Source organism: Magnolia sinica, chromosome 1 (genome assembly GCF_029962835.1).
Source record: "Magnolia sinica isolate HGM2019 chromosome 1, MsV1, whole genome shotgun sequence".
NCBI classification, from domain to species: Eukaryota; Viridiplantae; Streptophyta; class Magnoliopsida; order Magnoliales; family Magnoliaceae; genus Magnolia; species Magnolia sinica.
The window spans coordinates 32149468-32175242 of NC_080573.1; the positions used below are offsets into that span (position 1 = coordinate 32149468).

Below are 25775 nucleotides of genomic sequence, written 5' to 3' on the forward strand. Positions count from 1 at the left end.
GGAAAACTTCAACCTGATTTGAAATCGGGTTGGGTTTGGGTTTGGGTAAAGCGAATTTGGGTTGGTTTAGGGTCGAGTTTAGAGGAATTTGGGTTGGGTTCAAGTTGGAATTCAGATCAGGTCAAGTTGTGGGTTGGGTCCCCTTGAGGTCAGGTTGGGCTCAGGCTGACCCTCAACCCAACCTAACCTGACCGAGTTGCACTACTGGAGGAGTGGTGTTTGAAATCTGCAGATTAGTCTGTGAGTAGCAATGCTTTCCCGATCCTACTTTCAGGTGTAGAGTAATAATCATCGCCAACAAATAATAGTTATAGAATACACCTCTGTATTCTCAATAGCATAATGTATAAAGCTTTTTTTTTTTTTTTTTTGAAACGTAGCATGAATGCATGGTACATAAAGCTGCTATAATATATAAAGCTTTTTGTTTTTTAAGGTAGCATAATACATAAAGCTGCTAATGGCTTTCCAACAAATAAATAATGGTTTTCAAACATCCTACTAACAGATGCATCCTAAGAAACCACAACACTAAACTCATTTTTTTAAAAGGGAAAGAAAAAGAAAAACTATGAAGAGTGAACTCACTTTTCCCAAAGTGTCACAACTTCATCAGTCCAAGCCTCAGGAGAGTGCCCATCACCCCGAAAGATTCCATTATCCTCTAGATTAGGAGCTTCTCGATCGCATCCTGCATTTCAAAGAGAGTTTGGGATACAGTGAGCAGGAGATGAAACTCTTCACACACTGGCATGTGTGCACAACATGTGAGCTACAGATCAGATGGGGCCCACCATGTAGGTGATCCGGTCCAAGAATTGAGCAGGCTAGATATGAAACCTTGAATGTGTGGCCCACATGATGAGTTGTTGACCAGCCTATTTTTTGCCCAAATCTTGTGCATGGGACCACCTGATGTACAGCTATGATGTCCCACACAGTTCTAAACCTTGCCAACTCGACTCAAAACTTATCCGAGCCAACACGACTTTTTGAGCCAAATCTCGAAGAAACTAGGTCACAAGCTTGACTCAGCCCAGACACAACAAGACTTGTCCAGTTGGCTCAACAGCTCGGCCAACTCGATGTTAATCAGCGCGATTCAAATCGAGCAATAGTCCAGTCAGCAGCCTTTTAGTAGGAAAAGAAAAATGCAGCCGAGGGTAGGAGCACCAGCATCCCATAGGTAGTTGTGCTTCTCCTTAACATATTTTATGTAATGCTTTTCATATTTATAACAATTTACATGTTATAACATCAAGTACAGCCAATTTAAGACTCATTCGAGTCCTTGAGTCAACCTGACCTGACTGGTGATTGACTCAAAGTTGAGTTTTCGGGTTCTTGAACTATGGTCCCACACATACCAGGTCAGCGCGTTAGGCCAACACAGAGATGCATGCGAGTGTAACAAAGATCACATTACAGAGACAAGATTCAGACGGTAGGTACCTTGAGTTGCTGTATTTGGGATTTCAACTGGCTGCCTTCATTGCTCGTCACCGAACAAGCAATCACAGGCCTAGTGACGCCACAAGCTCGGCCGAGAGCTTGCTTTGAAGGAACGAAGACATACGGCACATTCTGCAGCAACCAAGTAAAAAACGGTTACTTTCGTTCTCATTGTTAATCAGTGCTTGATCGGATTGCACATAGAAACTACCACGACCAGCTGCAGATTTAAAAGGAAAAAAAATACTGCAAAAAGCTTCAACGCTATACATTTAGGAAATTTATAGCCCAACCTGACAGACAATCTGCCCTTTCTTTCCTTGTCATGCTAAGAGAATGTACAGAGCTGTACTATTGTGTTACAAAAAGAAGAAAGGGCAGGTTTAAATAGCATTGGCACCCCACATTTATCACTATGGTGTTTGTAATTTCCTTCGCAGTAACAAGTGACAGGATTTTCGAACATGCGGCAAACATGTGCAAGATCCAAACTCATCATTAGTTAAGGTCCACCCTGGGTGGGCCGTGCCCCAAAACTCGCTTATGCCAATTGGACAATCCTAACCAATCTACTGGAGGATTTTGGCGAAAGAAAACAAATGGTTTTTAAGAACTTAAAAAATAATAATAATAATAAAATGTCAACCCAACTTCCTTTTACTGTTTATAAGATAGGATGTGCCTTGTATGGTGATGGCCCCAAAAATCTTATAGATCTTGTTATTCTAACACTTTGATATTTGCCCTACAAATAGAGATGTTTAGGAAAGGTATTACACCCAAAAAAAAAAAAAAAGTAGCCAAAGCTGGATGGCTAGAATCTTCCTATCAGCTTGGGGAATCCCCCATCCATGTTTGTGGGACAGGTGTTGCTTGACAAGCGAGAAGGGACTACAATGGATAATGTGGCAGCATTCAAAGCCATTCTTCAGTGGATGAGAGGGAGGTCCATGGCAATTTATCCATGTGGCAGCCTCTTTCAGAGGCATTTATGGAGAGTTGGGAGCAGGCGCCGCCTGACGTCTCTCATGAGCTGCTGGCCCCCATACGCATGACATGTCTCTGCTACTTGTGATGACTGCGTCTGAAGTTCTGCAGCCGTTTGTAGGGCTCGATCGTGACAAAAGCGTGGCCGCCAATCTTATTCATAAGAATGCCAGCTGTCTTCCTCTAGATGCCGATGTGGAAGAATCTGTTTCAGTCGTGTCGGACCATTCGGATGGAGATTTTCTATCTGTTCATCTGTTCAACCTCAGCTTATTGCCACACAGTCACAACAGCCCACACGTGAGGTGGGAGAATCCTCTCTATCACATGAGATTGTCATATACTCGTCTCCCATGTGCGATGCCAAAGGCTATAAGTTTTTTGACAGTAGGGAGATGTTCCATTCTGCAGGGGAAGAAGCTTGCTTGCTGGCTCTCGTCCTTCCAGACTCTTCGATGCTTGCAGACGGGCTTCTATGCAGTAAGAATATCAAGGCAATGCAACAGGGTGAAATATATGGTAAAATATGCAAAGGTGGGCTTCAAATTATGCAGGCTATAGCAACAGAAAGTACTCTGTCAGGTGTGTTGGATGTCTCCCCTATCCAGGTATCCAGGGTAAATTTCCAAATTAATGAAGATACTTTGTCTGTAACCAGCAAGAAAGGTGGGGAATCCAGCACTGTGGTTTGAGTGTCAGTGGCAAGTGGCAACTGGTATGAAATGGGCAAAGGGTTCTCTGGTAAAAATAGGGAGGCTTCTCGGTGTTACCTTCAGGGATTGTGAGGATTACTTTGCAGTGTTCCAAACTATCTAGAAAAGAGAGTTGCAGAAATAGTGGGAGGCAGCAATGGCAGGGAATATCATCACTCCAAGAGGTGCCAGAGAATTAAAAGCTCTTGAATCCTCAGTGAATTACGACGGTACGGCTAGATCAAAGGCATGGGAATCAGGAAGGGGTAAAAAGGTGTGCTCAAGAAAATTCTCAGCTGGAATATAAGGGGTATGGGCTGTCCCTGAAAAAGGGCTCATAATCAGAGCAATGAGAAAGAAATATAAAGCTCAGGTGCTGGCTATCCAGGAAACAAAATTGAGAAGCATGGATCAGGGTAAGGTTAACGATATCTGGAGTGGGCATTCAAAGGAGTGAGAAGCAAAGGATGCAATAGGGGTCATTCTGATCATATGGAATTCTTCAATATGGGCTAAGGAAGAAAGTTGGGCAGGGAATTTTTCACTAAGTGTGGTGCTTCGTGATAGAGTGTCAGATTTTAAATAGGTCTTCACAACTGTCTACAGCCCAAATTCTCCAAACCTTATGGATTCCTTTTGGACGGAGCTCAACACGGTCTGTTTGAGATGGGGTCTACCCTGGTGTCTGAGGGGACTTGAATACCCCTAGATTTACCTTTGAGGAATCTTCGGGTGGAGGATTACTAGAAGCATGGCTCGCTTCTCGAAATGGGTAAACAGGAATGGATTGGTGGATTTGCCTATCAGAGGGGTCAGATTTACATGGACAGATGGCCGTGCCAATCCTATTCAATCAAAGTTGGACAGATTTCTTCTTTCAGATAGCTGGATGGTTAAATTTCCTTTGTCCACTCAACGAGGGCTGCCGAGACCACCTTCGGACCATTGTCCAATCTTTCTAGAAGTGGAGTTGGAGAGTTGGGGCCCATGGCCATTCAGGTTCAAATTAGCTTGGTTAGAGGTTGAAGGGTTTTCTGATCTAGTGAAAGAATGGTGGGAATCTTGTTCTTTTTCAGGTCAGCCGGGTTTTGTTCTCTTTCAGAAACTACACTCTCTCAAAGGCAAGATCAACAGCTGGAAGCAGGATTTCCTCCGAAACAGCAAAGTGGAAGTGAATAATACCTTAAATGAGATTCAAGCCTTAGACATTAAAGAAGAAGCTTCGGAAATATCGGGGGAAGAGCAAAATCGCAGGGATTCCCTTCGGATTTTTCACAACAAACACTTTAAGGAAGAGGAAATTAAATGGAAGCAACGTTCGCATGCCATTTGGCTCAAGGAGGGAGATACAATACCAAGTTCTTCCATGGAATTGCTAGTGCTAGAATGCGCACAAATAGAATCGAAAGTGTGGTAGCGAATGGAGTTCACAAAGAAGGTACCTCTAATGTATCTGATGCCATCGTCGACTTTTATAAATCCAGGGATATCCAAACCTCGATTAGACAATTTGGGTTTCCAATCCCTCTCTTCTGCTGAAGCTACCGATCTTGAGAAGGTTATATCGAAAGATGAACTGTGTAGCTCATGGAAAGCTATCCATGAGCTAGGATGGGATAAAGCGACGGGCCCAGATGGATTCCCGATAGCCTTCTTTTAGATATTCTAGGGTTTGATTAAGAAGGACATTATGAGCTTTATTAAAGAATTCTCATAGAATAGCAAGCTAGTGCAGAATTGGGTGCCACGGTCAAAGCTTTAATCCCAAAGAAAGAGGGAGCAAAGTCTAAACGATTTCCGACCTATCAGCCTCATTGGTGCCCTGTACAAAATCTTAGCGAAAGTTCTCACCTCAAGGTTTTACACTCTTATGGGTCGCCTTATCTCTAAAGTACAAGGGACCTTCGTGGAAGGCGGCCAAAAATTGGATTGTTCTTTAATCGCTAATGAATTGGTCAACTCTTGTCATAGAGAGGGGAAGAAGGGTTTGGGGTGCAAACTAGATTTGGAGAAAGCTTGCGATCATGTCGATTAGGGCTTTGTGGACTACTTGTTAGGCCGTATGGGATGTGGGGTTAAGTAGAGAGATTAGAATGTTTCAGATTGGCTTGCTTCTCAATCCATCAATGGATCTCCTAAAGGTTTCTTTAAATCAGGAAGGGGCTAAGATAGAGAGATACCCTTTCACCATTTCTTTTTGTTGTCGTGGCGGAAGCTATGAGCAAAATGCTATCTAGAGGTGCTTCCAAAGGTCTCTTTTCAAGTTTCAAGGTGAATAGAGGAGCTTTCCAAGTTACACGTCTTCAATTTGCAAACGACACAATTCTTTTCTGTGAACCTTTCCCTACTCAAGTGGAGAATCTTCGCATTGCTATTACATGGTTCGAGGTCATTTCAAACTTATCCGTCAATCTTCAAAAATCTGAGGTGTTGGGCATAGGCTTGCTTAGAGAGGAATCAAGTCTCCTTGCTCACTTGTTTGGTTGTAAGGAGGGATCGTTCCCCACGTCATATTTGGGTCTTCCCCTATGCATCGGGAATGAATAAGCAGCTTTGGGATCCAGTTATTAAACGTTTTGAAAAGAAATTGTCCATAAGAAAGGGTAAAACATTATCTTGGGGTGGTAGGATAATTCTCATTAAGTCAGTTATCTCCATTCTCCCTTTGTATTTCATGTCTCTTTTCAAGTGCCCAAAAGAGGTACTTAAAAAGCTAGAGAAGATTAGAAGGGATTTCCTATGATAGGGTGGGGAGATCAAAAAGAAATTTCATTTAATGAATTGGGGTGATGTGTGTAGATCGGAGGGAGGGGTAGGGATTAGGGACCTAGGCCTTATGAATGAGGTGCTTATGGGAAAATGGATTTGGAGATTCATGTCAGAAGAGGGGGGTTTATGGAAGGAGGTTATCTCTAGAAAATATGGGGTAGAGAAGGAGGGTTGGAGGCCTAAGAAGGTTCCACTGTATAGGGGCCACAGTGTTTGGAAATCTATTTGCTTAAAAGGGAGGTTCTCAATGGGGTAGGTTTTGGGGTGAGTGATGGGTATAAGGTGAGATTTTGGAAGGATGTGTGGCTAGGAGATCGAAGCCTTCAAGATCTTTTCCCTCGGCTACTTCTTGTTGCTGCTGATCCGGACATTACGGTTAAATGTTGCGCCTCAAGTCATGGTGTGTGGCTTCCTCCATGTAGAAGAAACCTTCACGACAATGAAATTGCTGATCTCGCTTCTCTTTTAAATCCTTGCCAGGAATATCTCTTTCAATTGAAGCTGATTCAGTGCATTGGTTGAATCGAGTTCAGGCCATTTTTCAGTTAGTCCCTGTATTCCATGCATTCTTTTTTTTTTTTTTCCGGGGGGGGGGGGGCGTGCACCAATGGTTCCAAAGCTCACAGCTTTTATTTATGGTTCTATGGTGCTCCCTCCAAAGTGGGAGTGTTCAATTGGCTTGTTAGATGGAATAGGATTCTCACCATCGACAACTTGAGGAAAAAGGGTTTAATGTTAGCAAATGCTTGCCCTCTCTGCTTGCAAGATGAGGAATCAGTGAACCATCTCTTCCTACATTGTGTGTTTGCTAGAGAGGTATGGAACAGATTCTTCAGCATTTTTGGGGTGTCATGGGCCATGCCATAATCAATCGATGTCTTCCTAGTGCAGTGGCACGCAGGTGGAGTAGGTAATTTGGGCCTCGAGGTATGGAGAATCTCTCTTTTGGCGGGATAATGGGCCACCTGGAAGGAGCAGAACAACAGATGCTTTCAGAATGTGTTAGGCAGTCCAGAGAGTGTCTTCCTTAGGGCCGAATCGTTTGCTTTAGAGTGGACAGCGGCGTCCCCTAAATTTAAGGATTCCAGGTAGTTCGGATTGTATTTTTCTGGACTTCATGCGCACTGTGCTAGAGGTGTTTCTCTTTTTGTTCTGTATTCTTTCAGCTTTGCCACTTATCAATAAATTGTCATCCTTAGGAAAAAAAACAAAAACAAAACAAAAAACAAAAACAAAACAAATTATGGGTCCTACTTGTACAGATTAGGCACATTCTGAGACTCTACATATCAATTGGATAAAACCTTACCAATTCCACAATGCTTCTAACTGAGCAGATCATCATGCAAGATGTCCAACGGGTAACGAAACAGGTCTTGTGAAATATGACAATGAACAGTTCTCAATAGAATAAAATATGATCAACAACAAATCATGATTTCATGCCCGCATACTTTTAGAATGGGATATCATTTTCAACCATTGTTAGCATGGAGGGAAGTAGCAGCAGATTTGGGTGTAGGAGTGGGTTAGTGTCTGTTTCAAAATGTTAGCAAGTATAAACAGTTTGGGAGCAGGAAATGAAGTTGGAATCTGAAGCATGATTTGCAACAGGAGCGACATGTGGGTAGAAGGTTCGTGTGAATAACGGTACCACTGAACAGGAACATTGCATTCTAGTATATGATGTATGATTCATCATTCCAAGGAGGATTAACAGGATCTTCATCAGAAACTTGAGAGTTTTCTAACATGCAGGATTCTCTATGGATCAAAAACATTCATCAGATGGGCCTAATAATGGATGGGGGATGCCACGAAAACCTCCCAAATTGGCAATATGGTGGGGTCTTCAAATACATGGTTAATTGAAAACATAAAGTCAATATTTAATGGAAAAAGGGCAAATGTCGAAGGGGAAACCTGGAAGATTTCCATGCTTTTCCGTATCCACAGCAAGGCCCATCTGAACAATGGCTTGGATCACCAAACCAAGGACTCAACATGTTTGGAACCATGCGCTTCTGCAAATTAAACCTTTGCCAGTGAGCAGGATCTGTTAATTCCTCTCCAAAAGGATAGCTCTGCATGGTTTCGCTATGTTATCATTAGCTGTACAGAAGTTTAGTAGGAGGCTTGCTCAGCGCACATGCGATGTGAGAAAATGGCGCTAATACGCACTTTGGTTGAGCATGCCGGTGTTCTAAGTTACCAAAACTGGACTACACACATTAGGAAACTCCAGCTTTTGGTGCCAGTCAACGATTTGCTGTTGTTGAATCGGCAATTTTACCTAATTTTACTTCAATAGGTAAAATTACAAACGGAATGGGATTATTCCATAATTCCTCTTTTGCCACTGGATTTTTCCATGAACAGTATCTTCTTTTGGAGACGAGCAAAAGAAAATGTGATAATGGAAAATGGCAAGTGGAATGTTGATTTCAGTTGTCTTATGTGTCGGCAAGGGAGAATAAATTTGCAATAAAATCTGCTTGAAGGTGGATTATCTCATACGTTAATTGCACCAGCATGCAAATTGAAATCAAAGCAACTTCAGCAGAGCTTCAAGTCAGACACTTTATATGAGAACCACTGATCAAATTCCATTTGAGTTTAAAGGAGTCATGAAACCTGCCAAAGGCTGAATGAACATAGGGCTGCTGCTTAGAAGCAGGGCTTTGTCCAATTGAGAGGAAAAATAAATTAGGGCTTATAAGTTTCCTATGTTCTTAGGCCCTCTTTGGTCGATGCCTAAAATGAGTTCATCTCATTTTAGTCAACAGTAATTACCCATTTAAGTTAACAGCAATTTCCTTGGAATATAATTGCTGTTAACTAAAATGAGTAATTACTGTTAATTAAATTGAGATGAACTCATTTTTTGGCATCTACCAAGAGGGCCTTAATCAGAGGATGACGAAACTTTCTTGATTCTAAAGCATCTCCCTGAAAAAACCTGTTTTTAAGAAAGAACAAAGACACCATCAAGCCTTGGCAAGTCGAATCTAATTGACCAAGTCAACTAGACAAGCCTTAAATAGCTTAGACTGATTCTTGTTCAGAACTGACTTTGGGGGGAACTCGGCTCAAAATACCTCGGCGAGTTTTAGAACGCGCACATGCGCACGCACACACGCGAAATGTTTCCTTAAATTACAAAACACCATATTAACTTCTTATGACAAAAGTATCTGTCATATTTTGATAAAAGTGTGGCTCAGTGATCATATTGACATAAATGTGGTTTTTTTGGCTAATAACAGTCAAAAGTCATTTCGTGAATCACTCAGTTGTCATGGTTCCGTACTAAACAGATAATTGCAATTATGCTAGCCCCATACTCACCTATACATGCAGCACACAAGCGAACCCGGGAAGTGCATGGGACATGTCCGTGAGACATAGCCCCCAACTGTGAAGATGATCATCTGCAGAAATCAGGGTGGTCTAGTCATCAGACGGGCCAGCCTATAGAAAAGTTACGGATGGTTTAGAAGAACTTGTGAGAGGTTCACATTTGAACATACAAATGTGACCCACCTAATGAGTAAACCATCATTTTTGTGTAAGGTCCTCTTCAGGGTGGGACCCACCTTATGAACCACTCAGATGATCCAGGCACTTGCCAGGTGCAGATTTGCTGCATGTATAAGTATGTGGGAAGAGAAGTGCCTATGGGGCTATACCGCTTCATAGTTCAATTTGACTTGGTTGTTTCCACTTTATAAGACTGGTAATTTGCAATTCAATTTAATGGTGCATCCAGTGCACCCTAAATAACCAAAATTCCATGAATGACCCAAACAACACACTTTCTATTTGTTTCTATAAAAATAAAAATAAAATAAAAATAAAAGTAAATAATTATTCTCCAAATAGATATTACCTACCATCACTTAGTAACTTCAATTGGCTTAAAATGCAATACCTATCATCAATCTCTAATTTCTCTCCACGGCCATTTTACCTTACTAAAGACTGGAATAAATGCCAATATAAAAAGAAATAAACACAAATCAAATTACCATAGCATCACAAAGATCACTATCATTCGAAAAATTAAGGTTACCTTATCTTCAGCGAGCAATGGTAGATGAAGAAGGATTTCAAGAGGCTCCGTGTCCGCCGCCATCACAACAAACTCCGATATACCCCGATTCAATGTCTTGGTCGCTGGAAAGGCATAAAGAAAAATGAAAAAACGGAAAGGAGGCATCCTACATGACCACAGGACACCAATTTTTTTCTTTTCTAGTGTCTTGCACTCGAACTTTTTGGTGGCAAATGACCCATGATATGGACCATGCATTGGCAGGTCCCATCGTGGTTCACAAACAACGTCTGTAAATCACACATGCTGCCATGCATTGGACGTTTTACTCATTTATTGGTGAACCTTTCTTGTTCAATCTCAACCAATGCCCATACCCATAGCCATCAGGCTGGGCAGAATCAACAAGAAAAAAGACCCTTTTGAGCCTTGCGATAGTCCAACCTTGTATAATTACTTGGAGGTGTAGGATAAGCTAGAGCCATCCGGGCGACACAAGTGACCCAGCAGGTGTAGGATAAGCTAGAGCCTTGCGATAGTTCAACATTGTTTTGCTAATTCCATGAATTGGAGCCCCAGCAGGTGGAAGACATTGTCAAGTGAGGAGTTTGGCTGGGGCAGTAGTATGTTAGTACCACATTGCTCAATGAGAACAATTATCCCATGTGGAACAAGGATTCATTTGATTCGGATATAACTGTGGAGGTGGGCTCATCTGGTGTTACACACTCCAAAATCAATTTCTGTATGGGTAGCGGGCAATAGTTGTACTAAGGTACAATGTAGGGATTGATTGTGTTGGCATATTAGTTATGTTACTATGTGCTTTGTATGTGGGTGATTCATGTTCAGCAATCTGCCTGGAAACTGCCACATCGATGACCGAATTTGCTTGCCCTCCCTTTAGGGAGTGCAGGTAATGCCATAATAGTTGGGATGGGGGTCAATACTGGATGGGACAGTGTTGGCATGTAGGAGAAGGTTCCAAGTGCCTGAGTGAAAGAAGAAGGTTGATGTTTGGTTGGGCAGCGATCATAAAATTCTTGAAAATCTACCATTTGAAAGCCAACTTCAGATTGTCGGAAGAAAGACCAAATTGATTATGATTTGTAGGTTATGAATCAGATGATGGACCATGATTATGAGATAATTGGTTTGTATTGTTTGTTCCGGTGTATGTGATTTGCTTTAGGAACATGGGTGTTTTCTGTAGACATTTTTATGATTTCGTAAATGCTATCACTAGGCTTGGTCAGCTCTCTCATGGGATAGGCCCTTAGACTACTGCTCAGACCTTCAGATATTGAGACACATATCCAGCCTTGACCTACAAGATGGTCGAGATAAGATCGCAGTACGATCAATCTGCTCCAAACCCTGCTAAGTCATTTCAGCCCATGTAATTAGTTGAGCATGATCATGAGATATCCAATAGTGGCCAATGGTGATGATTGAGTGATGATAACATATTAGAAGATCATATACTGCCCCACACTCCAAAACCTGCTAAGTCACGTCAGCCTATGTGATTAGCCAAGCATGATCATGGGATGGTCAATGCTGATGATTGTGTAATTATCACATTTCTGAAGATCATTCACTATCCCCACACTACATGACTCGCATCACAATGTATGAGTTCACCAGCCCAAAATGTGACTCTAGCGCAACATTTTTCCACCACAACGTTATTTCATTTTCATTGAGGTCTTGAGGTCGAGCCCAACTTACCTATCAAAAAAGGTGTCTCTAGCACTAGCAATGCATTCTCTCAATGACCAAAAGCTAAAATAATGTAACTTTAGTGTACGCTATACACTCTCAAGGCCATGCGATAGATTCTACTAGATCAAAAAGCATAGTGGAAAGAGAGTCAAGTCAAGTGCGTTAATGAAGATCCTTCAATAATTAACACTAAGATCCATTAATGGTGAATGTTGCATGTCTTCAAAGGAGTGTAATAAATATAAACATAGGTGTAGGCATGATGTAGGACAATTAACCATTTGCTCTAAAAGCTCGAACTGTTAGAGTATGACGAATTAATCCCTTTATCTCATAGCCCAGGCCCCACATCTCATGGGTTTTAGGACCTCGGCCGAACCCCCTTTGTGAACTCCAAATCACATGGGCCGCCCACCCCGAATGTGTCCCCGCATCCCACGGGCTACCCCACTCGAGCCCGATGTGAAATGCGCATTAATCACCCCTGGTAAGGAGTCTCGAACACGAGACCTCCTCCGTGGGCCGCACCCACCCCGAGTGCGCCCCTGCATCCCACAAGCGACCCCACTCGTGCCTACTGTGAAAATGCTCCTGCATTAAGGCGCTTTCCAAAGGTTCTTTCTATTTGATCCGAAACAAATTAATCTAGCCATGAGCAGCTTCAAGAGAGCTCCAAGTGGCCATAAGAGGACCCAACAACGTGTAAAAAAAATAAGGGGATGACTTATGACACGGGAGGCCAACCAAGATCGGATATAGCTGGTTTTCCACAGAATTTATTTCGGTCAAGTGTATGATGTCAATGGCCCATGATAGAGTAATCAATAGGATAGGGTGGCCCCCATTTCATTTTGACACCCTAGGGCAACTCTTGAGTTTGAAAAATTACTCAAGATTCAATTGGATTAAAAACAATCAAAACAATCGGGGATTATGAAGATCCATTGATGATGAATATAACATGTTTCGGAGAAGTATTATATGTGTAAATATTATATACTTTCCAAAAGGATGATTCAGTGAACTGGTTTGCAAAACTATTCAACCTTGAAATACCAAGAAAAAATATTTATTCAAACTCAAAACTAGAAGGGCTTGGATTTGTTCACCCAGTCATCCACTGAACAACTTGGCCTGGTTAACTCAAACAAGTCCTGGATTGACCAGCCTAGTTTGCAAGCTAGATGGGAAATTTGAATGGGAAATCGTGTAGAACATTTACATGAAAAAGGAGAAAGGAACCACCTCTAATCGAACCCATATTTAAACTAGAACTAGAGAACTCAATCACAAAATACAAAATCTGGATATCGGGAGAGCTCTCTCCACAATGGTAAAACTCCGAACCCATTTCCACTAGTCTCCCTTCTAGGACTGTTAATGGGCCAGGCCGGGCCAAAGCAGATTAAAATTTTGAATAGGCCTGGGCCGAAAAGTTCAAAATCTGGGCTGAATCCAACCCTAGGCCTAGCCCATGGCCAACCCTACTCCTTTATCCCATACTATCTTTCCCCAACGTTGAATCCCCGACACAGCGGTTAGTAGCCACATGCTCTAACCCTATAAGCTACAAGCCTCACCTCATCTCTACTGGATATGTTCCCAGAGTACCCCCAAAACCTTTCCTCCATCAGCAAATACTGATGGAGTAGCAAATGAAAATCCAAGTGCAGGGGAGGCCCCATTAGTATGGATCAAGTTATTGAAGATTTCGAACAAATCCCGAAATTTGAAACTCATAAAATCAGACATTAAAAAACGTAAAAAGAAAGACAATCCAAGAGCAATAAAGAAGCAAAACTAGATTAAGGAATTTTACAAAAAAAAAAAAAACTACCCACTTAATATAGAATTTACATTCGGATACCTTTTCAAAAAGCTTTTGAATAGGCTACCCAATTAATTTAAGTAATTATCATTGGAGTACCTTCCATTGGATTTCTTGATGGAAGTTGGGGTCTACTGAGCCAGTAAAGGGGTCAACATCTTGGGTGTGCCCCATTGTGATGTTTATGTAAAATTGTTGAAGGTCAAATATTGCATATCAGACCCCAATTATTGCCAGGATTTACAAACATAGTATTGTTTAACGGCCTGATTTAATCATGTTTGTGATGCAGGGCGTATTCACGAGCTTGGACTGGAAAAGGGTACTAAAAGCATGGATTTAATGGTCTGAAAGCACCAGAGCATAGGACGGACCCTAGGAGACCAAGATCGACAGATTTGCACGCCAGGGATCCAAGAAAATCGAGGAATTGAAGCTCAAGTGACCTGAAAAGTGTCCAGAATGCAAGATCATAGGGTTCCCACCATCTGATCAGTTCAAAACTCCATACGTGGCCTGAAGACCATAAATGAACCGTACACGTAAAATTTCAGCTCCTGGATCACTGTGGAAGTGGCCCAACGGTCAGATCAGCCCATAAACAGTTGATTCTGGGCCCACTTGAGATCTGGATATGCTCCAAGTTTTTCTCAACCCATTATATGAGGTGAAAAAGCTGATGGACGGAACGGATTTCTCATTAACATCTCTGTGGGGCCCCGCCGGTGATGAATGTGCATAACAATCATGTGCACCAGCCGTGCACCCGTGCACTCAAAGTCGGTCAGCAGGCGCTGACCGACTCAAACTCAAAATTTTTAAATTACGCAACAGCGTAACGCTGCCCGACCGTCGGTTCTGCTTGTGGGCCCCACACATCATGCATAGCATCAATCGGGACCGTCCATTGTGTGCGTAGGTGGGGTATTTACCTCACCAAGGCGGCCTTTTGAGACCATGTAAAATATTGCAGAATCCTAACCGTTGAAGGCATGATGGACGGCGGAGTAGAAGGTACTGTGGGCCACATAGAATTTGGTCCAAAAATAGTGATTCCCACCTGGTTTTTCGAGTAGAACGCAGTGGACGGCTTGGATTTTCCAAAAAGACAGTGAAGTGGGGCCCACCATCGTCACAGCGTCAATGACGCTACTCTGTTTCGCAACCGGAAGCCGTCCGGTTTTTGCGGCGGATTGTGCACTCGTGGGAGCGATCGGACGGACGATCTGAACCGTTCATCATGTAGGACTGCCCGAAAACCCCCAGAGGACGCTGTCCTTCTGGAAAGAAAGCAAAGAAGAAGAGTGGAGACACCGAACTCCTGACTGCGTAAGGTCTCTCGCAGCAGAGTAAGTGCTTGGAGTCTCCAGCTTCCGCAACCTACTTCTAGCAGGACTCAACAGCAGTTCCGCAGAGAGCATTAAAGGAGGTCGTCTTTGGTTGGGAAGAGGGTTCAAGGAAGAGAAACGGAGAGGGAAAGGGAGCAGAAGTTTGTTGCTGGCACGTTGGCTGCTGGACGTCGGCAGGGGAGTGCTGGAGCAGAGGCCGTGGTCTTTTTAGCAAGAGGGTTGAACGTGAGAGAGAGAGAGAGAGAGAGAGAGAGAGAGGAGAAGTTTGTTTCTTCTTTTTTCTACTTAAATTTCTGGCTATGTTTCCTTTCTTCCTTTTCTTTTGTTTATTTGTTTATTTTAGCCTATTCATGTGTGGCTAAACGCCTTAGCTAGGGATAAGGGGTGAAGCTTGTGGCGTGATGGGGTTGATCCTATGGCCTGGATGCATGTGACGAACTGACGTTGATTCTAGTGTGATTGAATGGAATGTTTTCAAGTTTTTTTTTTATGATTTATTGTGACTTAAATTACAATATATTTGCGATGGCTTTGAGCATGTCCATTCCCTTATTGTGACTATGCGGTTAGGAAACTCTGTTGTCCACCATTGCCCCTTGGACATGGTTGGATGATGGAACTCTTCCTGACATTCATACATCACTCGGATTGGCTGTGAATTGGTTTGATTTTGTTGTTTGCTTTGTCTCATGGGCATGGTCTTGTGATGGAATCCATTCTAATTCATATACCTTTCATCTCTTGAAAACCAGATCAAGTAAGTTCAATTTAAATTCCATAATTCTTGATGCAGGCATAAGATCTCCCTGATCTCTACAAGTGGATCCTCTGAATCCCTAGTTTCCTTCCTCTGAATTCCTTAAAGTTTTAGATAATTATTCCACAATTACTTCTTAAATTCTATTTGGTTTAGATCGCATCCTAGACTAGTTCTATTTCTACCTAGTTTCAGGAAACGTACAGGTATCAGTCCCTGTGGATTCGACCTCGGTCTTACCGAGTTTATTACTACATCACAACCCTATACTTGGGGAGTGAACAAAAATCCAACTCAACAACTAGGTGCGTCACACCTTTTTTTTTGTTTTTTTGAGAGGTAACAATAATTTATTGAAAAGCCGCAAAAGCGAACAAAGAATATAGGGCCAAAAGAAAGAAATCAAGAAAGAGGGCAACCAACAACGGCCTTAACAAAAATTGTTGGGCACTAACATCTTAATTTTAAATCTCCCTTACACCCATTTTCGTTTCTAAAACAATGCCCATTCCGCACTCCCCAAATCTCCTAACACACGGCCGTAAGAAGGAAGCACCATCTAGCTTTCCTGGATTTCCCAACTCCCCTACCGTGCCACGCCCACATCAACTCTGACATAGACTTATGCATAACCCAAGCGATATTCATCTCATTGAAAAGTTGATTCCAAATAGCGCGAGCAAAAAGACAATGGATGAAGAGGTGGTCTATAGACTCCCCATTCTCCATACACATGAGACAAATGTTTGGGATGATCAAAGATCTTCTCAACAGGTTGGCTAACATGAGGACTCTACCCCTACCAAGGAGCCAAATGAAAACCACCACCCTAGGAGGAGCTTCGTAGAATCAGAAATGAAAAGGATGAGGCGGGCCCATTTGAGAGGGAGGCTCCGAAATCGAAATAAAGAGAGATTTCAACGTAAACTTCCACGATCGATGGCGTAACCATAACAATGTGTCTTCATCAGAGGTCACCGGCCTAACACTGCTGAGAAGGATCAAGAGATCGGAGAACTCCTCTAACTCACCATCCAATAAGTTCCTTCAAAGCCGAGGAGCCTACACCACTACATCCTCCATTATAGAATAGCACTCTGCCACCATGACTGATCTGATAGGAGCAAGAAGAGTGATCTTGGGGAACAAAGCTTGAAGCAGTTGCTCACTAAACCAAGGATCCATCTAGAATCGGATCCAATTACCTCTACCAAGCTGAGCCTGAAGGAGATCCCCTATCTGACCAAGTGCTCGGTGTTAGCAATAGCTTTCCACATAGTCGATGCCCTATAAAGCAAATGATATCTCACGAACCACTAGCCCTCTTGCATTCCATACTTCCTACAATCACCTGTCTCCATGGCCTTCATTCCTCAACCCAAAACATCAAATCCATTTTCCAAGAAGGGCCACATTCATATCCCCCGACGATTTGATACCAACAACACCCTGATTGGCCGGCTTACAGACTTCCTCCCATCTTAGAAGATGAAATTTCTTTTTTTTTTCACATCAACTTTCCATAGAAAATTTCTTCTAAGCTTGTCCAACTTGTCGAGCACTGACTTGGAACACTTAAACAAGGACAATAACTAAATGGGCATATTAGAGAAAGCCGACTTAATGAGGGTCAGACGTCCTCCCATAGATATGCATCTGTGTTTCCAAATTGCCAACTCCTTTCAATTCTTTCAATAACTCTATCCCAAAGATGTTTAAGCGGCTCCCCAATGCATAAGGCCAGCCCTAGATAAGTTATAGGGAAAGCACCAGTCTTACAATCAAAGGTGTTAGCGAAACGGAGAAGGTCAGGCCCATCTACATTCACCCCAAGCATTTCCAATTTAGTCACATTAATTTTCAGTCGCGAAACTGATTCAAAATACACCAAAATTTTCCAAAGAATGTCCACCGACTCCTTTTTAGCTTCGCAAAACAACAAAGTATCATCCGCATACAAAAGATGAGAAATATGTCTGTCAACCCCTGGGATATCGAATCTTGAAAACAAGCCATTTGCCGCACCCTTATCGAGCATCCTACTGAGAACCTCCATAACTACCACAAAAAGGTAGGGTGAGAGAGGGTCTCCTTGCCTCAACCCACTAGACGCCCTGAAGAACCCTTTCAGTTCTCCGTTGACTACAATGAAGAAAGAAGCATACGCTACGCAATCTTTCATCCCTCTCCATTTCATGCCAAAACCTAGCCTCAACCCCCTAGACACCCTAAAGAACCCTTTTGGTCCGCTCTTTAGTGAGAGTGTTGTATCGGGCTGTCTAGTGAATTTATGAACATGGTTATATGTTTCTAATGTTTACACATCGCAATCAAGCATTAGAACTAGAATTTTTTAATTTTTTTTAAGCATAAATACCACTTTTTCCAATTTTTTGAAAAAATGGCCCTCAGAACTTCTATTCGCTCAAATCATTTCAATCTACAGTTTTAATCATAAAAACTATAGTCATAATCATCAAAATCCGTTGTACAATTGTCTAGGAGAGTTTTTCAAATGAGAAAAGTGAAAAATATATTTAAATTTAAAAAACAAACAAAAAAAAAAAAAAAAGTGGCCCTTTTTCAACCATTGCGGAAGTAACGGTCGTTATGCCCCGTAACAGCCTTTACAGTCCCAACCATCCCGTTTCACCTCTATATCGTGTAATAGTCACAGCCGTTACCTATACGTATTGGCCTTTACAGCCGTATCATAACAAATACGAAACACCTTGCCTTCGAGCTTCTATTTGCTCAAATCACTTGAATTTATGATTTTAAACATAAAAATTATAGCAAGAGTGGTCAAAATCTATTGTAGAATGATTTAAAAGAGTTTTCGAAATGAGAAAAGTGAAAAAATGAGGAGAAAATAGATTTAAATAGAAAAAAATTGTCATTTTTCGATCGTTACTAGGGTAACGGTTGTTATGCCACGTAACAGCCAATACGATCCCAAAAAACTATCTCGTTTCACCCCCGTATCACATAACGGTCACGGCCATTACCTATAAATATAAGCCTTTACAGCCATATAGTAATGGATACAAAACACTTTGATTGTTTCCAATCATGTTGTCTACCTAAATCTCAAATAGGGCTGATTTTTTAGCCCCCGGGCCTAACATAGGGTGACCCACCTAGATGTCAGCATAGATTTCACCTAAACATAATGGTGGGGCCTACCCAAGCCACCACCCTTTTGTTGGCATGTTGACCTTATTAATGTTAAGAAATCTAACTAACAGTACTCCAATGATAATTATTTAAATTTTTTAAATAAAAAAAAAAGCAACAAGAGATATATTAAAAAAGAAACCGAAAGGATACAAAGGGCCTGCTGAGATAGCAAAGCCAAAGCACCGGAGAAAAGGAGATTACAAGCCTAGGGAAAGAAAATTAAAATGATCAAGGAGAGGAACATTAGAGCCCCATTCGATGAGGAGACGTTTAGCTCTCGAACCCACTTCGTCCACTGAAGCTTGCACGTTGTTAAAGCACCTATCATTCCTCTCCATCCAAACTGCCCACCAGATAGCCATACTAGCCATTTTCCAAACCTTGGAAGTGATTTTACCCAACTTGAAACCGTGCCAATAGGCAAGAAAAGATGAGGCGGACACAGGCACACAACCGACCACTCCTAAACAAGCGAGGAAGTCTTGGCGAATCTGAGAGAACAAGGGGCAGTGAACAAGCAGGTGGTCGACTGATGAGGTGCATACCCTTTTTCATGAGATTGTCTATGGTAAAGATCATGTTCCAAGATGCAAGCCAAGCAAAGCAAATGAATTTGGGGGGGGGGGGGGGGGGGGGTATTTCCAAATAAACGAGGGAATGAAGGGAAGGGATGAAGGGATGAGGGCATTATACAAGGATTTCACCGAAAACTGAGAAGTTTTATCTATCGACCAGAGAATTTTATCGGGCTCGGTTTGGGAGGGGGATATCGTGGATAAGCAGAGGTGAAGATCAGCAATGAGAGGGACCTCCCAATTGTGAAGATGTCTTCGGCAGGTAATGTTCCAAATCACACCCGATTCAGAAAATGTAAAAAACTTATCGACAGGGCTGTCTTTCTTAACTACAATACGATAAATGGAAGGGAAGTTATCCTTTAAGCATCTATCCCCGAGCCATCTGTCCTCCCAAAACCGAATAGAAGACCCATTTCCCAACTGATAAACAACTTTTTCAATCACCGGTTTCTTGCAGCGAATGATCCCTTTTCAAATGCAAGACACTCTATGGACAGAGGAGTCCTTAGTCCACCAGCCTCCCAAGGACAACCCATATCCCCCTTTAATGACCATATTCCACAGAGCATGAGGTTCCGAACCGAGTCTCCATGTCCATTTACCCATAAGAGCCTTGTTTATCACTCTCAAATTTTTAACGCTAGCGCCACCATCACGAAAATGCCTGCAGACCTCTTCCCAATCGAGGAGGTGAAATTTCTTCTGATTTTCCTTACCGCTCCACAAGAAATCCCTCAGTTTGTCGATCCGACTCAAGACAGCAGACGGGCATGGAAAAAGGGACATGAAGTATATGGGGATGTTAGACAGAGCTGCTTTGATAAGAGTAAGTCTACCCCCCATAGACAAAAATCTACATTTCCATCTTGCCAAAGACTTTTGAAATTTTTCAACCACCTTGTCACACATCGATATTGGAGGAGAGCCCATGGCTAGGGGGAGACCCATGAAGAAAGATGGGAAGGAAGTGGAGGAGCAGCCTAAGATTGAAGCAAAGGAGTTTAGCTCTAGCTCTGAAATATTGATTCCAAAAACCTTGGACTTAGTCATGTTTATACGTAACCCAGAGACTACCTCAAAACATCTGAAAGTAGTGTGAAGATTTTGGATGTCATCAGAATCCGCTTCGCAGGTAATCAATGTATCATCCACGAATTGAATATGGGAAATCGGCACTGCAACCCCTGGCATCGATATGCGCTTGAACAGACCCGCCTCTTGGCCCTTAAGCAACATTTGAGATAAGGCCTCCACAACCATTAGAAAAGGAAGGGGGGAGAGAGGATCACCCTGTCGAAGGCATCTCAAGCTATGGATGAAGCCTTTTGGAGTTTCGTTCAGCAGGATGGAGAAGTGAGGCGATTCCACGCACGCCTTCATCCAAGTCCTCCATTTTTTACCAAACCCCATCCGAAGAAGCATATAATGCAGGAAATCTCAGTCCACGTGGTCGTAGGCCTTCTCAACGTCAAGCTTGCAGAAGACGGATTTGATCCCAGCCTTCTGAAAGGTGTGGAGGATTTCGTTAGCTATCAGCACTCCATCAATGATCTGCCTGCCTTTGATAAAGGCGTTTTGATACTTTGATATCAAACTATCCATGACAGAAGCGAGGCGAAGGGACAGGATTTTGGCCAGAATTTTATAGGGGCTGCCAATGAGGCTTATAGGCCTAAAATCGGAGAAAGAAGAAGCCCCAGGAACTTTAGGAATCAGGGCGATAAACGACACCCCATGACCTTTTGAGAGATGGCCCCTGGCATGGAATTCATTGAGGAAATTCATGATATCCGGGCGGACAGTGTCCCAGAAGACTTGGAAGAAGCACATGGGGAACCCATCAGGGCCCGGGGACTTTTCTCCTCCCATAGAAACAATAGCCGCTTTCACTTCTTCAACTTGAAAGGGAGCCTCCAAACGCTCGGCCTCCGAACTGATCAGCGAACAGAAAGGGATGCCATCCAGACGAGGCCTAGACCAACCTTCAGAAGCAAGACGAGAGCGAAAATGGAGGACAGCAGCTTTGGAGATCTCCTCCTTATCGTCGATCTGATTCCCATCCACAAAAATACTGTGGATGGCTTTAGCTCGAGCCCTCATGTTAGCAATGCTGTGGAAATATTTATTCTTGTCTCCCTCCGAAATCCATTTGGATCTCGATTTGATCTTCCAGGAAAGCTCGTCTTCGAGGGATCTAGAAGAGATGGCTTGAATAATTTGGATATGCCTGTATAGTTTCTCCAGGGAGGGAACAATACCTTCCAACCCAGAGTCGATCTGCTGAAGCTCCGCGAAAAGGGCCTCAGTTTCGCTATCACGCTTCCAGAGCACTTCTTTCTTCCAAGCTTTTAAATTTTCCTTAAGCAAGCGAAGCTTATTCATGAAGCTGTAGCCTGCATAACCACCCGAAGGGAAGGAAGACCACCATTCGTCAATTTTCTGGTGAAAACCATCGACATTGAGCCATGCTGGGTTGAATCTGAAAGGTTTAGGGCCCCAGTCAACGTCCATGACCGAGAGAAGGATGGGTCAGTGATCCGAGGTAATCAAGAAGCTTATTGAAAACCTTTTTGAAAAAGGTACTCCAATGTAACATTTCGTTACGAGTTACGTTGGTTTTCATCTTAGTTAGAAATTGAAGCTAGACATAAGAATTTTTGGGAAAGCGAGAAGAGGAGATGAATGAAATATTATGGGGAATTCACACTCTCGATATAAGATCGAGGGAGGAGTTAACAGAGGCGAAAAAGGAAAGAAGACAATGGTTAGCCAATTAATATTTGAATTGGTTAAAGGAGGAAGAGATCAAATGGAAGCAACATTCAAAAGCTACTTGGTTAAAGGAGGGTGATAGAAACACTAATCATGTGCTTGGGCAAGACACAACAAGCAGTTTGGTTGTGGAAGGTAGAAGAATAGATGAAAAGGACCAAGCATGTACTTTGATAGTTGATTTCTTTAAGTCTCTCCTCATGGATGAGCAATGGAATAGGACTTCCTTTGGCAAGGGTCACCTTGAAGTCTCGAATCTTCATGCATGCACTAGGCGTGCCTAGGCATTTCAGGCATTTTAGGGGCAGTTGAGCTTAGGGTGCGCCTAGCACCTTTAACTACACCATTATATCCAATGGTTTAATCAATGATTGTGCCTTTTGTATCATTGTTAAAGCATCGTGCATGCTTCCGCTTCTGACCCACATTTTTTACTCTTGCCTATATGGTATGAAGCAAAAGCAAAGGCAAAAATAAAAATAAAAAGTAGCAAGGAGAGGAGGCAAATGTATTGAAAATAAGGGACCTACAAATGTATTGAAAACAGGTATGTGTGTGTGTTAAAAAAGTGTGCATTTGACCTAAAAAAATTGATTTTAATGGATCTAGATGAGGCCTTGATATCCATTCTCGTTGTTTATTCCCTTTTAGTGTGGCATTTAAAAAATAAAATGTGCATAATAAAACATGGGGTACAAATAACATTTCCCTACAAATTTCTATAAATAAAATAATTATTTTTGTCATACCTTCGTTAGCACCTTTCTTGAGCTGTTTATAGTTGGCAGCTTGTTGGATGAGATCAAGAATGGTTATGGTGAGTTGGGCATCTGCCAATGGGTATGCCTTCGGATTCACTATCTCCTTTGTCGTCTAAAAATAAATATAAATAAATAAATAAATGATAATGATAATATTATCGACCGAGTTCTCTATTAGTAACTAATAGGGAACTTCCCTATTGCGCTCCAAGCTCATTCATGTGGGGTTCATGGTTGGGTTATCAAAGCCATTGATTCAATGGCCCACATTATGGATGGAGCAAGTCCCCAGAATCTCTCAAATACAAAGATACTTGCTGCCCAACCTTTCACCTTTATTCCATTGAATGTTGATTGTTGGTGTATTTCTTCTTAAACAGGTACATGTATATTGATAACGGAAAGGTTAAGACATGGTCCATCCATGATAGGAGCCAAGAGCTCAATGGTGTAGATCACCAAACCATGGGGCCCGTATGTACAAATTCCATGCACAATATGGAAGCTCCCTATTTAGTCACTGATTGAATATAGAAAAGGTCTCAAGCCTAACCTGTTGGACCACAAGTAACAGTCCACCCAGCGGATAACTTCAACCCTAATAAGTGCATGCGACATCCAACTCTTTCAATAGGCTGGCCCTGCCATGAGAATCACCTAGTGCAAAAATCTGCTCCACCTACTCATCAAGTGGGCCACACCATAGAAAACAATATCTAGCCATTGATAAATAGAAAAATACAAGTGTCATCTACACAATTAGTGTATGTGGCTGATTTTTGCACAAGGTGATCCTCATGATGGGGACAACCCATTGGACGGATTGGTGTCTCATGCACATGAAAGGTTGGAAGTTATCCGCAACATACACTATAACTTGTGGTCCAACCAGTTGGACTTGAGACCTGCTCCAAAATATATAACCCAATAAAATAGAACGTCGATAGCGTATTGAGTAGCGTATCGAGTAAACTCTATCAGGCCGACATGTGATGTATGTGTCTTATCCACACCGTCCATCCATTTTCCCAGCTCATTTTAGGGCATCAGCCCAAATTTGAGGCATATCCAAAGCTCAAATGGACCACACCACAAGAAACAGTGTGGATAATGATGTCCACCGTTGAAACCTTCCTGGGTACCACAGTGATGTTTATTTGTCATTCAACCCATTAATAAAGCCACACAAACATGGATGAAGGGAAAACACAAATATCAGCTTGATCTGAAATTTTTGTGGCCTCCAAGAAGTTTTCAACAAAAGGCGTTCAATTCACACTGTTTCCTGTGGTGTGGTCCACCTGAGCTTTGGATATGCTTCAATTTGGCCTCACGAGTCATGCCCTAAAATGAGCTGGCAATATGGATAGACAACATGGATAAGACACATACATCAAGGTGGGCCCATAAAGTCAATAAAATAAGGAGCAGCCTACCATATATTGGGCTTTCTACCTTGCACATTGGGAACCACATGGTAGAATTTTCACAAGATCCACCCCGTCCAACAAGTACAGTGCCTCATGTTCACCTTGGAGCCCAAAAAATCGGGACCATCCAGAACTCAGGCAGGCCACACCTTAGGAAAAAGTTGGGAGGGGGCACCCGCTATTAGTTTTGTGTAGGGCCCACCATGACATTTATATGCCATCCAATCCATTCATCAGATGTGGCTCATTGGGATGAAATAACAACCCAGAAATCACAGTATTCCAAAACTCAGGTGGACCATACAACATGAATTTAAAGGTTTATAGTTATAATTTTATGGGATGGCGCACCTGAGAGTTAAATCAGTCTTGACTTTTCAGACTAACACTAAACAAGGTGTGATGAACCTGAAGAACGGGGTGGATTCCATGGGCGTCAATTCGTTTCCCTCGTGTTAGAGAAAGTGACCACGGTAAGTACCCACGCAAGGTAGGAAAGCGTTTTCCTAAAATAAGCAGAGCCACTATTTACATCCCCTGATAACTTCACCCATCCTTTCTGCTATTGTATTACCAAAAGTTTAAAGGATGGGTGCATTTAAAGATCGTAGCGGTCGAAGCAGAGAAAAATTCCCACTGTGTAGATTGCATAGAGCCATTTTTCGATTTGGGGAAGTGAGATAGTGGAAAAGGTGCACTACAGTGTACTGTTTCAATTGCAAAAAATGGAAAAGAAAAATTGGGGGTGAGAAAATCAATCAGGAAGGGTGCAGATATCAATTACTGTAAATATATAGAAGAATAGATTGAAAAGAAGAAAGGAGAAAAACGAGGGATTGATAAGAAGAAGGGAGAAAAAAATGGAAGCAGTTCAGTAGATAGAGAGAGAGGGAGAGATGAGGGAGTACCATTTAAGGTAGGCCTGAATGAAACTAAGCTGGAAGTAGGAATGGCAAGTGCGTTGAGAGAGAGAGGGGGTGGCTTTTGGGTGTTATATATGCAGAGAAATTACTGAGACGAGACGGGTAACAAAAGCGCGCCCTAATTTGGCACGTGACTTTCCAGGATAAGAAATTATGCACGTGGCAGCGTGACACGTGTGCTCGTGGAGGGGCTTTGATTAGGTACTGACAGGTTGAGCAGCGAGACTCGCTACTGAAGTGGCGTCACCCTATTTTGTGGGCCCACCATGATGTTTGTGTTTTATCTATACCGTCCATTCATTTAGAGGTCATTTTAGGACATAAGCCAAATAATGAGTCAAATCTAAAGCTCACATGAAACAGCGGGGAGAGTGACGCCCACCATTGAAACCCTCGTAGGGTCCACCATGATATTTATTTGAGATCCAACTTATTTATAAGTTAACACAGACATGAACAAAGGAAAAACACAGATATTAGCTTTATCGGAAACTCATGGCCCTTAGAAATTTTTAATG

The 25775-nt window shown here is 42.3% G+C and overlaps 1 protein-coding gene across 1 annotated transcript; it reads right to left on the bottom strand.

Annotated features, from left to right (window-relative positions):
- Positions 1 to 393: 393 nt before the first annotated feature.
- Positions 394 to 25357, bottom strand: LOC131244790 (uncharacterized). The gene is made up of 5 exons (XM_058244164.1): positions 25243 to 25357; positions 22893 to 23016; positions 9973 to 10076; positions 1453 to 1584; positions 394 to 691 (listed from the first exon to the last, which is right to left on the bottom strand). Exons 1-5 carry the CDS (start codon positions 25243 to 25245, stop codon positions 665 to 667), a joined length of 390 nt encoding a protein of 129 aa, XP_058100147.1. The 5' UTR covers positions 25246 to 25357; the 3' UTR covers positions 394 to 664.
- Positions 25358 to 25775: the final 418 nt, after the last annotated feature.